Source organism: Gorilla gorilla, chromosome 6, assembly GCF_029281585.2.
Source record: "Gorilla gorilla gorilla isolate KB3781 chromosome 6, NHGRI_mGorGor1-v2.1_pri, whole genome shotgun sequence".
NCBI lineage: Eukaryota > Metazoa > Chordata > Mammalia > Primates > Hominidae > Gorilla > Gorilla gorilla.
Genome location: NC_073230.2, coordinates 90480972 through 90493981, shown reverse-complemented (window position 1 = coordinate 90493981; position 13010 = coordinate 90480972). Strand labels below are relative to the sequence as shown.

General features: G+C 46.1%; 1 protein-coding gene across 2 annotated transcripts in view; it reads right to left on the bottom strand.

Moving 5' to 3' along the window:
• Positions 1-13010, bottom strand: part of BAIAP2L1 (BAR/IMD domain containing adaptor protein 2 like 1) — a 111291-nt gene that overhangs the window by 57803 nt on the left and 40478 nt on the right. For both annotated transcript variants that reach the window (XM_055393174.2, XM_055393177.2), the window contains exon 3: positions 7277-7363. In XM_055393174.2, the coding sequence (XP_055249149.1) occupies positions 7277-7363 (87 nt within the window). The remainder of the gene's footprint in view (positions 1-7276; positions 7364-13010) is intronic.

Genomic DNA, 13010 nt, shown 5'->3' with positions numbered 1-13010 from the left:
AAAAAAGAAAAGAAATTAGAAAAAGAGCAGCCATAAGAAAGGATGAGTTCATGTCCTTTGCAGGGACATGGATGAAGCTGGAAACCATCATTCTCAGGAAACTAACACAGAACAGAAAACCAAACACTGCATGTTCTCACTCCTAAGTCGGAGCTGAACAATGAGAACATGGACATAGGGAGGGGAACATCACACACCGGGGCCTGTTGTGGGGTGGGAGGCTAGGGAAGGGATAGCATTAGGAGAAATACCTAATGTAGATGACGGGTTACTGGGTGCAGCAAACCACCAAGGCACGTGTATATCTATGTAACAAAACTGCACGTTCTTCACATGTATCCCAGAACTTAAAGTATAATTAAAAAAAGAAATGAGAAAAAGAATAAGAGAGTCATTTCAAAGATACATGGAAGAGAGTAAAGGAGAGACCAATGAAACAGAAAACAAAGATACAATGGAGAGACTTGAACAACTGGTTCATGAATAATCAAGAAAAATATATATTCTGGCCAGGCGCAGTGGCTCACATCTGTAATCCCAGCACTTTGGGAGGCTGAGGTGGCCGGATCACTTGAGGTCAGGAGTTCAAGACCAGCCTGGGGAACATGACAAAACCCCACCTCTACTAAAAATACAAAACTTAGCCGGGCATGGTGGTGGGCACCTATAACCCCAGCTACTCAGGAGGATGCATCACGAGAATCGCTTGAACCCGGGAGGCAGAGGTTGCAGTGAGCCGAGATTGCACCACTGCACTTCAGCCTGGGCAACAGAGTGAGACTCTGCCTCCACAAAAAAAAAAAAAAAAAAAAGAAAGAAAAGAAAAATGTTATATATTCTTTTATTACTTACTTTATGAGAAGAATGTCAATGAAGAAAATTGTCACTGTTTTTAAATTCTGAAATATTTGCGAATGTGTGAAGTAGAAACAGAGAGGCATCCTTCTAGTCTTTGATACAGAAGCCACAAGGCACATCATCTCATTTCATCTAATGACCTGGAAGGCGTGGCTGTCACCTCCATGGTGAGTAAATAACCCACTGCCGAAGGTGAAGTGTTGCCCGGGGTCACACAAGTTAACAGCAGGAATGTGGCAACGTCACCACTCCCGAGCATCTCTTAGGTGCCAGGTGGCATGCTATCCGGCAGTCTCAGGGGAAAGTGAGATGTGGCCTGGCCTTACTGTCCTGGGTCACAGGATCTTTCCCGGACTCGCCTGGGCGGGGTGAGCTCTGCAACCCAGGCAGCACCCATGTCCCTACCATCCCTGGAGGGGTAACCACCCCCACAGTCCATGCTCTGCCTAGCTTGGCTGCAAAACCCCTTGCTGGGGACATGTGACCCAATGTGGTTGCCCATGGAGGTTATCTCTTAGGCCCGTGTAGAAAAAGGCGACAGCTACGTTTACCCTTAGGGCCTATCAGCCACCCTGAGGAAAAACACTGCACTCTGCAACCCCTGAGGAAGAAGTCACCCAGGAGGCTACTGAGGATGAAACGAGACAACAGAAGTGCCCGGCACGCGGTGGACATGTCCGGAGACCCGTGTTTCTGTATGGAAGCACGTGGTGCAAGGGCAGGGAAATACTTCTAAGACGGCACAAGAGCGGAGCAATACTTCTAAGAAGAGCCACGCCCACGCTACGCCTCTGTGATTTCCACTATCCTTACCCCGTAACTCTTGGCGTTTATGGTTGGAACCCCAGTGAAACCACCATTTCCAAGGGGATTGTGACCGCTAATCATGACACCTGCCAGCCATTCAGACACTAACGATAACCTCTCATCCCCTTCTTGAAAAGTCCCCTGTCAGCCTGGGTGCAGTGGTTCACACCTGTAATCCCAGCACTTTGGGAGGCCAAGGCAGGTGGATTACCTTAAGTCAGGAGTTCAAGACTAGCCTGGCCAGCATGGTGAAACCCCATCTCTACTACAAAAAAAAAAAAAAAAAAAAAAATACGGCCGGGGATGGTGGCTCACGCCTGTAATCCCAGCACTTTGGGAGGCTGATGGGAAGTTTTTGTTTGTTTGTTTGTTTGTTTGTTTTTTGAGAAGGAGTCTCACCTCAGGACGGATCACCTGAGGTTGGGAGTTCGAGACCAGCCTGACCAACATGGAGAAACCCCGTCTCTACTGAAAGTACAAAAATTAGCCAGGCATGGTGGCGCATGCCTGTAATCCCAGCTACTCAGGAGACTAAGGCAGGAGAATCGCCAGGCATGGTGGTGTATGCATATGTCCCATCTACAAGGGAGGCTGAGGTAGGAGGATGGCTTGAGCCCAGAAGATCGAGGCTGCAATGAGCCGTGATGGCACAGCCCGGGTTTCAAGGTAAGACCCTGCCTCAAAAAGGGGGGGGGGAAGAAAAGAACATACTGACTGGAAAACAAGGCTAGAAAGAAAGACAAGGATGATAAAGTGTCTGCCTTAGAGTGCTCACATCTCGGGTGATGGTTTTTAATTTTCTCTATTCCCCCTGTTTTCAACCACGAGTCAGTGGCTGCTGACCAGACCATTCAGGTACCTTGGCAGTGAGAAAGATGAGAAGAGGAAAAAGAAAGGAGAGAGGCAGAGGCAGGGGAAATGCACCAGAGTCCATGGTTACAAGATATCCAAAGGCTTAAAAAAAAAAAAATACAGCAGAAGGCTGGGCGCAGTGGCTCGTGCCTGTAATCCCAGCACTTTGGGAGGCTAAGGCGGGCAGATCACGAGGTCAAGAGACTGAGACCAGCCTGGCAAACATGGTGAAACAATCCCGCCCCTACTAAAAATACAAAAATTAGCTGGGCGTGGTGGTGTGCACCTGTAGTCCCAGCTACTCAGGAGGCTGAGGCAGGAGAATTGCTTGAAGCCGGGACACAGAGGTTGCAGTGAGTCAAGATCGCGCCACTGCACTCCAGCCTGGGTGACAGAGCGAGACTTCGTCTCAAGAACAAAAACAAAAACAAAAAAACAAAACCAGCAGAAAAAACCTACAGCTACCCTAAGGCCCCCTACCCCATGGCCCCTATTTCTTCTTCTGTGCTTAGATCCCCCCTTCCCAAATAGAAACAGACTGGAAAGGATGGCTGCGGTCTTCTGGGGAAAAAAGTGGGAGGGCCCTGGAAAAACAGCAATTATGAAGTTTTTGTTTGTTTGTTTGTTTTTTGAGATGGAGTCTCACTCTGTTGCCCAGGCTGGACTGTAGTGGAGCGATCTTGGCTCACTGCAAACTCTGCCTCCCGGGTTCAAGTGATTCTCCTGTATCAGCCTCTCGAGTAGCTGGAATTACAGGCATGCGCCACCACGCCTGGCTAATTTTTTGGTATTTTTTTTTAGTACAGACGGGTTAACCATGTTGGCCAGGCTAGGCTCGAACTCCTGACCTCGGGTGATTCGCCCGCCTTGGACTTCCAAAGTGCTGGGATTACAGGCCTGAGCCACTGCACCCGGCCACAATTACGAAGTCTGAAGTATATGCATGCTGGTAAAACCACACACCAGCCCACGAGGGAGAAAAACATCACTCCACACAGACACACAAAAAACGCAGAAGCACCATGTACACCCAGAGCACCGCTAACATTTCTATCAGTCCTGCCCTTTCACTGAAAGTTGTTGAAAACAGACCTTTAATACCAGAGATGCCGACGTGGGGGCTGTCACCAGGCCATCTCCTAACAGCCACACCCTCTCTGCCCCGGTGTTCCTTGGCTCATGCCTGGGGAGCTTTGCTAGCAGCTGGGTCCTGGGAGTGTGATCTAAATTGGGCCGTGGGGTATAAGGGGCTGTGTGCTGGAGCTTTAGGGCAAAGGTTGTCAGCACACCTGAGAAGAAATTCCCCTTTCTGCCTTTGGAGACAATGGGGAGAGAGAGGATGTGATGGTTGGAAAGGCAGTGGCAGCCATCCTGGCACCATGAGGAAATGAGTATGAGGATGAGAAGACAGAGAGAAGGAACCTGGGTCCCTAGTGATGATAAACTGACAACCTGCTGCTCCTCATGTGGAATAATAAAGATGCTGATTGCTTAACTCACTGTTCTTTGGGTATTTTATTTTTTACTTTTAGGCAAAAGCATCCTACGTTATTCACACAGCAGTGAGTGAGCCGATGCCAGAAGAGAGCTAAGTGTAAGTATCCACTGCTAGACATCAGAAATGGCACCGCTGTCACAGAGGCCGACCCTCGAGGCACATAGAATGAACGTTTTGAAATGATTCATGATTTTCATGTATGTGATAACACCCCTTCAAGTTTTCTCATATGAGAGTTATAAAGTTTCATGATGAAGTTGTGAATACCAAATACCAAAACGGAGTAACTGGACAATAAAATCTTCTTGGAAGATGAGAAAAATACAATCTATCTTTGGTCTTTTTTTTTTTTCTATGAATTGTCCACGACTCTTCCATACAAGGAATTTAAACAGATACGGGGTGCCTTTTTAGTCTGAACTGTATCAATAAAAGAAAAATGGAGCCAGTCAAGGAAGTAACTCCTCCTGAGATAGCATTGTACCATGGAATTGTTCGAAACGAGAAGAAAAACCAGTAACTACATGAGATAGCAAGTATTAAGCAAAAGGACAGCTTGAAACTAAATAAAACAGAAAGTTATTTCTGTTCCCTCTGAATAAAATACATACGCACAAGTGGCCGGGCACGGTGGCACACACCTGTAATCCTAGCATTTTGAGAGGCGTAGGCGGGTGGGTCACCTGAGGTCAGGAGTTTGAGACCAGCCTGGCCAAGATGGTGAAACCATGTGTCTACTAAAAATATGAAAGTTAGCCGGGTATGGTGGTGGGCACCTGTAATCCCAGTTGCTCAGAAGGCTGAGGTATGAGAGTTGCTTGAACCCTGGAGGCAGAGGCTGCAGGGAGCCAAGATCACGCCACTGCACTCCAGTCTGGGTGACGGAGTGAGGTTCCGTCTCAAAAAAACAAAAACAAAAAATACCCCATAGATATATACATGCACATGAAAGAAATTTCACCATCACAAAATACTTTCCTCACTGAAATGAAAGTTCTAAGCCTGTGTTGTTTATACCAACATCGTTGCTGTGGAAATAGCTGTTTCAACATTAGGAACTCACGGCTGACTCAAGTAAGGTGTGGAGCAGAAGTCTTATTTAAACAGTGGCAGGACCCATAAAACATTAAAAAGGCAAACTGGGTGTGGTGAGTCAGAGCACCATATGTTTTAATGTAAGGGTCACACATGTTTTCTTTCTGATGCATGACACCAGTAGGATGTTTCTTTTTATTCATGCTATTTTTGGAACACTATAATCATCTCAACGACTCCCCCAAATACCCTAGGTTTTGCTGTCTGCTTCTGTCTACATCCGGCAGCCTCCGTATTTTATTAAATTCATCGTGCTTAGAACAGAGTTACTACAGTTCAGTCCTCGCTGGCACATGCAGGATTATGGCACCAACCAGGGCACAAGCAGGATTTTGGAAAACTTCTGCATGTAACTGAGTCTATTAAATATAGCAGTACTGGGCTGGGTGAGGCCGGTCATCCTAGCACTTTGAGAGGCCAAGGCAGGGGGAATCCTAGAGGCCAAGAGTTCAAGACCAACCTGGCCAACACAGAGAGACCCCCTAAAATATATATAAATATATTTATATATTTATATATATACACATATATATTTATATTATGTATATTATAAATATACATAATATAAATATATATATTAAATATATATACATATATTTATATTTATATATTATATAAATATATACATATATTTATATATATAAATATATATGCATGTATATTTATATTATATATAAATATATATGCATATTTATATTATAAATACAGATACATATTTATATAAATATACATATATTTATATATGTATATTATATGTATATTATATATTTTTTATATATATAAAAAATATTATAGCATATATATATATATATATATATATATATATATATATATATGGGCTGGGCGCGGTGGCTCACACCTGTAATCTCAGTACTTTGGTAGGCTGAGGCAGGAGGATCACCTGAGGTCAGGAGTTCGAGACCAGCGTGGCCAACATGGCGAAACCCCGTCTCTACTAAAAAATACAAAAAAATTAGCCAGGCGTGGTGGCGGGCATCTGTAGTCTCAGCTACTTAGGAGGCTGAGGCAGGAGAATTGCTTGAACCTGGGCAGCAGAGGTTGCAGTGAGCCGAGATCGTGCCACTGCACTCCAGCCTGGGTGACAGAGCGAGACTCTGTCTCAATAAAATAAAAAATTAAAAAATACATAGATCGCTTTCTCGCAGTACTGACTTATTCACTAACAAGGCATCACTTCCAGCATATGGTCTACCATGTGCCTATGGCTTTATACGGAGACCGTGAGGACCCAGATCGCCTCTGCACCCAACAGCCCAGCTCCTCAACTCTACTGTCAGGCCTCTCATTTGTCCCTGTCTTTTATGGGTCAGTTAAGAGCTTCCCAAACAATCCTAAAAACCCTCAGGCCAACCCCATCGAGAAACCATGTGACTTGCCCGCACCTTCCCTTGGTGATGCCCCCACTCCTCTGCTTCCCCTTCCTACTTCTTAACTGGACATGGATGCACTTTTCTTTAAACACACGCACACTTTACCATGATTTTCCTCCGGTTAAGCCAGAAATTTTACCCTTTGTACAATAAAACATATTCAACAAGTTTTTTAAATGAGAGTGCTGTGTGGGGCTGTTTTAAAAGCCCACCTTTCCCTAACCCCCGACAGTGAAGGTTCTATAAACAGAAGCCCAGATCCCCTCGGCAGCGGGCACTGCCCAGGGTGTAACCGCCCTCTCTGCCTGCACAGGAGAGCGATTCATACCAGCAGAACCGGAAAAATCACAGCTGAAAGCAACCAGGGAAGAGGCAAGGGCCAAGAGAGCAATGTAAAGGAGTCGGATTTTCTACTAGGTGAGTCACAGGAAACACTCTGGCCACAGCCCGAGGCCCCAGGAGGCCCGGCTGGCCCATCAGGAATGTAGGTCAAACTCCCAGCTGGAAGGGTGAGAGCCCAGGCACCCAGGGCAAAAGCTCAAGTTCCTAGGAGAACAGGGAGGCTGGCCAGAAAACAAGGCCTCCGCTCGCCCTCCGGCACCAGCCCCAGCCCACCCTCCGACTAAGCATCAATTTCCACACACCACGGTGAAGTAGAACCACAGCATGCTGGCCCAGATCTCTCCTCTGTTCTGGACTGGGCCATCCCACGCATTTCTCTCGGGGTTCACAGGATGACAAGTGGGGTTTATGTATAAAGGGACAGATCGCTCACCCAGTTCGGTCGACACGGGGGACCCAGTGGCAATCTCACCGATCTTGGCCACTCCATCGTAGTAGGCTTTTCCTGCCAGGATCATAGCTAGACACAAAAGGTGACACACAAAATCGTCACTTAGACAAGGAAAGGAGGAAGCGACACAAGTTTTCTTCCAAATACCCCCTGGTCCCTTCTGGCTGCAGGAAGGTTTGGGCTGTGGCAGGTGTGGCTCTCAGGAGGTAAGACCTGTGTTGAGAGTGGTGCCGGGGTGGAGACCCCCAGCCAAGGGACAGCCCCATGAGATCCTCGTCTCTGACCAGCCCCGGGGAACCTTCAGCAGCAGGTGCTGAAAGTCCAGAGAAGGCTCAGCTTGCTCCTGATGCCAGTTTCAGAGTGGATGCGTTCCTAACGTTGAACTAGGGCTTTGCCTGGGCACGGTGGCTCACACCTGTAATCCCAGCCCTTTGGGAGGCTGAGGTGGGAGGAGTTTGAGATCAGCCTGGGCAACATGGTAAAACCCCACCTCTACAAAAAAAAATATACATAAATTAGCCAGGCATGGTGGAGTGTGCCTGCAGTCCCAGCTACTTGGGAGGCTGAGGTGAGAGGATCACTTGAGCCCAGGAGGCGGAGGTTGCAAGTGAGCCGAGATAGTGACACTGCATTCTACTCTGGGTGACACAGCCAGATATTGTCTCAAAAATAAATATAAAAAAAGAAGATATATCCTCTCCAGCCAGAAATCTTTTCTGAGCTAGTTCTTCTCCAGCACTCCAGGTCTGTAACATTCTTAGTTAGGAGTTGTGTGAGGTGGACTAGGAGCCTGGTCCTTTGATGGCAGTGCTTAATTTTTCTATTGAAAAAGGCATTTTGAGCCACAACCAACCAACCTATTTGTTGCCAGGAGAGAATATATGAAATTTGAAATATATTATCATTCCAAAAAGCAACACAATTGTCTGAAAAAATAACTGAATGCTCTACTTTTTCTTTTTTGGCAAAGACAAGAAAACTTTTATTGCTACAAGGTGGGTTCTAATTATCTTAAAAATAATACTGCCCCCTTCAAACTGATTCTGAAGACTAAATTATAACTGTGTAACCTCCAGGGGCAAATTACTTACCCTTTCTGAAACAAAGGTTGCTCATCCTTAAAATGCCCTAAGAATGTGAGTGACAGATGAACAAATGGAAGCTGCTAATATACTTTTTTCACTTTACAATCTAGGTTTGAGGGTATTGAAGATGTATGATAGAGACCCAGCCTGGTTAGTGTAATTTTGGAGAAAAGCATTTATTTGGAATTTTACTCTAAGATTGGTTTCAGACATAGAAATCAGTTTCTCCTGGAGCTTTGGAGACCACACAGTTTTGGAGCTAAAAGAGCCCTCGGGAATCCCAGAGGCTATACCAGCTGCAATGCCGCAATGTATAATGGGCAATTGTTTTAACAAGGTGGATTTTATTTTATTTTATTTTTTTAGAGGCAGAGTCTTATTATTTCACCCAGGCTGGAGTGCAGTGGCAAGATCATGGCTCACTGCAGCCTTGACCTCCTGGGCTCAAAGGATCCTTCTGCCTCAGCCTCCCGAGTAGCTGGAACTACAGGCACGTGCCACCATTCCTGGCTAATTAAAAAAAAAAAAAAAAAAAAAAATTGAAGGGGCTGGGTGCGGTGGCTTACACCTGTACTCCTAGCATTTTGCGAGGCTGAGGTAGGAGGATCACTTGAGCCCAAGAGTTTGAGACCAGCCTGGGCAACATAAGGAGACCCCCCCTAATATCTCTACTGAAAACAAACAAAAAAACTAGCCAGGCATGGTGGTGGTGGCACACGCCTATAGTAGTCCCAGCTACTCAGGAAGCTAAGGTGGGAGAATTGCGTGAGCCCAGACGGTCAAGACTGCAGTGAACCACAACTATACCACTGTACTCTAGCGTGGGCAAGAGTGAGGCCCCTGTCTCAAAAAAAAAAAAAAAAAAAAAAATATATATATATATATATATATATATATTTTTTTTTTTTTTAAGAGTAGGGGTCTCTGTTGCCCAGGCTGGTCTTGAACTCCTGGGCTCAAGGGATCCTCTTGCCTGAGCCTCCCAAAGTGTTTGGATTATAGTTGTGAGCCACATAATTAATTCATGTGCAGGTCCAGCTGAAGGTATGAAAAGCCAAAACAGTATATTTTTTCTGGCAAATTAATCTACTTTAGGATTTATTGTAGAGTTAAAAATTTATAGCCAGGTGCTGTGGCTCACACCTGTGATCCCAGTACTTTGGGAGGCTGAGGCAGGAGGATCACGAGGTCAAGAGATTAAGACCGTCCTGGCCAACATGGTGAAACCCCGTCTCCACTAAAAATACAAAAATTAGCCAGGCATGGTGGCACGTGCCTGTAATCCCAGCTATTCGGGAGGCTGAGGCAGGAGAATCGCTTGAACTCGGGAGGCAGAGGTTACAGTGAGCTGAGATTGCGCCACTGCACTCCAGCCTGGCGACAGAGTGAGACTCAGTCTCAAAAAAAAAAAAAAGTACATATATATTTATATATATATATAAAAGTTATGGTTTTTACTATATACGTATCCAACTTTAGGAAATGCAATATTCTATCTACTGTACTATTATAAGACTCAGAACAACCTTAAAGTGTAAATGTAAAAAGAATAGCAATTAGCATTTATATACATACATAGTTAATCTATCCAATGATGTTGAGACACAGTCCGTAATGTCATCAGCCCGTTGCGCTAAGGGCAGCGGAGTGGAGATATTCTGGGACATACCCAAGGTCAATGTTGAGTCAGCGGGAAGGCACACAGCTCTGGCTGGGCACTTCACTTCCTCAGCTCTAAATTATGGTGCTTTCTGATTCTTTGGTCTTGTCTAGAACTAAGAAAGAAGTGACTCCACCTAAAAACAAGGTGTGTAGCCAGGAAACTGTCAAGTTGTAAGATGGAACATCTTAGTATGAAGATGTTAAGTTGTAAAGTACTGATCATCTGAAAAGCAAATTAGTGCGGGAATGGAATGCAGGATTACACAATATTTAAGCAAAATGTTTGGTTTGCATCCACACATGAAATCACAATTTTTCATTAATTGTTGACTTACATTGAAAACCATGTAACCTTCTCGGTCTTGTAAAGTATCTTTGCTATGATGATAAAGTTAAATTAACTTGAAAATTATAAAATTTAGCCAGAAGAGATAAATAATACTTTCATAATTTTGCCTCCCTTTTGTGAGCACATTAAGATATTTTCTACTACTTATTGTTTTAAGGAAAGAAGCATATTAGTTTTTTTTTTTTTTTTTTTTTTTAAGAGTCAGGGTCTCACTCTGTTGCCCACACTGGAGTGCAGTGGTGTGATCATAGCTCACTGCAGCCTCCACCTCCTGGACTCAAGCCATCCTCCCACCTCAGCCTCCTGAGTAACTGGGACTACAGGTGCACGCCACCACACCTAGCTAATTTTTTATTTTTTCTAGAAATAGGGTCTCACTATGTTGACCAGGCTGGTCTTGAACTCCTGGGTTCAAGCGATACTCCCACCTCAGCCTCCCAAAGTGCTGGCATTACAGGCATGAGCCACCATACCTAGCGTAGCTCTATTTTAGTGGTTGGCCAACTACTTCATCAGTCTAGACCAATCTATGTACTTCTACTTGATAATTTTTCCTTAAAATATGGTTTCATTGGGTGAACATTCTGCTCAAAGCCTTTGGTGTCCTCCCACTGCCCATGAGGTAAGGTCACACACCCCAGAGCCCGTAGTAGATTTTTACAGTAATGGCCTTCCAGGAATCACACCTCCCAGAATTCCCAGCGTATGTGGTCCCCTACCAGGTGGCGTGGCCATGGGACCTGCTTTGACCCACGGGTTATCAGCAAGCATGACTCCTGCAGGGACTTGAGAGGTGCTGGGCACTGGGGCTTATACTCTTAGGACACCACTGCTACTGAATGAGGACAGAGTCTGGCCTCCTTGAAGGGGAAAGACCCCATTGCAGGGCTGCATCCAGCCCACAGCCCCACACGGGCCGCAGAAGACTGCAGGTGCAGGAGTGAGCCCGGAGGGTCTGGAAAACTGCCCTGCCTTATAGGAGAAATAAGCAACTGTTGCTGTCTGAAGCCACCAAGTTTGAGGGCAGTGAGGTGTGCAGGGTGACACAGCATAACGAGCTCTGTTATGTGCATTCAAGTGCACGGTGATCTGACCCTATCCCGCCCATGCCCCAGCAGTGTGCCACCCATGCCAGTGTGGACCCCAGGTCCTGGCTTACTTGCTGTCTTTTTTTTTTTTTTTTTTGAGACAGAGTCTTGCTCTGTCACTAGGCTGGAGTGCAATGGCACGATCTCCGCTCACTGCAACCTCTACCTCCCGGGTTCAAGTGATTCTCCTGCCTCAGCCTCCTGAGTAGGTGGGATTACAGGCACCCGCCACCACGCCTGGCTAATTTTTGTATCTTTAGCAGAGACGGGGTTTCACCATGTTGGCCAGGCTGGTCTCAATCTCTTGACCTCGTGATCCGCCCGCTTTGGCCTCCCAGTGTGCTGGGATTACAGGCGTGAGCCATTGCGCTCGGCCGACTTGCTGTCTTTTATGCGTGCAGTAGTGTCTGCCTGCTGAAACCTAACATCTGGCAGATAGCTCATCTCCTGCAGGGCCTCCTCCCTGTTCCAGGCCACACCAACCCACACCACTCAAATTCTTGTGACACTGGTCTGTACAATGCTCCTAGCCATTCACCTGTAGACCTGGGTTCCTTTTTTTTTTTTTTTTTTAATTTTTTTGAGACAGGGTCTTGCTCTGTCTCCTAGGCTGGAGTGCAGTGGTACAATCACAGCTCATTGCAGCCTCGAACTTCTGGACTCAAGCAATCCTCCCACCCCAGGCTCCTGATAGGTAGGACTACAGGAGCACGCCACCATGCCCAGCTAATTTTTTTTTTTTTTTTTTTTTTTGAGGCCAAGTCTCACTCTGTTGCCCAGGCTGGAGTGCAGTGGCATGATCTTGGCTCATTGCAACCTCTGCCTCCCGGGTTCAAGTGATTCTCCTGCCTCAGCCTCCCACGTAGTTGGGATCACAGGCACGTGCCACCATTCCCGGCTAAATTTTGTATTTTTAGTAGAGACAGGGATTTACCATTTTGGCCAGGCTGGTTTCGAACTTCTGACCTCAGGTGATCTGCCCACCTCGGCCTCCCAAATTGCTGAGATTACAGGCGTGAACCACCGCGCCTGGCCTGAGCTGATTTTTAAATTTTTTTTTGTAGTGACGGGGTCTCGAATTCCTGGGCTAAAGCTATCCTCCTGCCTCAGACTCCCAAAGTGCTGGAATTACAGGCACGAGCCACCATGCCCGGCCTGCCTTGTGTTCTAACGTAACTGTGGACTGCACACCTGGCAGCCTCAACTATTTCCAAATTCTCACCAAGGACTTTACACATTTACCTACATTTCTCAACGGCTTCAGCAAAGGCACAACCAGATGGCCTGCAGAAATTCTGGAAATACTTTCTGAAGTATTTACTCCCCAGGAGGTGCTAAAGTGTCAAGAGCCCTTTGGGGAGAAGCCTTGTTAGCAGGAAGCTAAGCTGTAGGCAGCTCACTGGCTCACCTTGTAAAACTCTGCAGCTCATGCTAGAAAGAAAAAAAACACTGCAGGTCACAGTGATTTCCTTCACAAGGACATCTAAAGCAATGACTTTGTGGCCTTGTGACTAAGCAATCTTCGAGGGAGA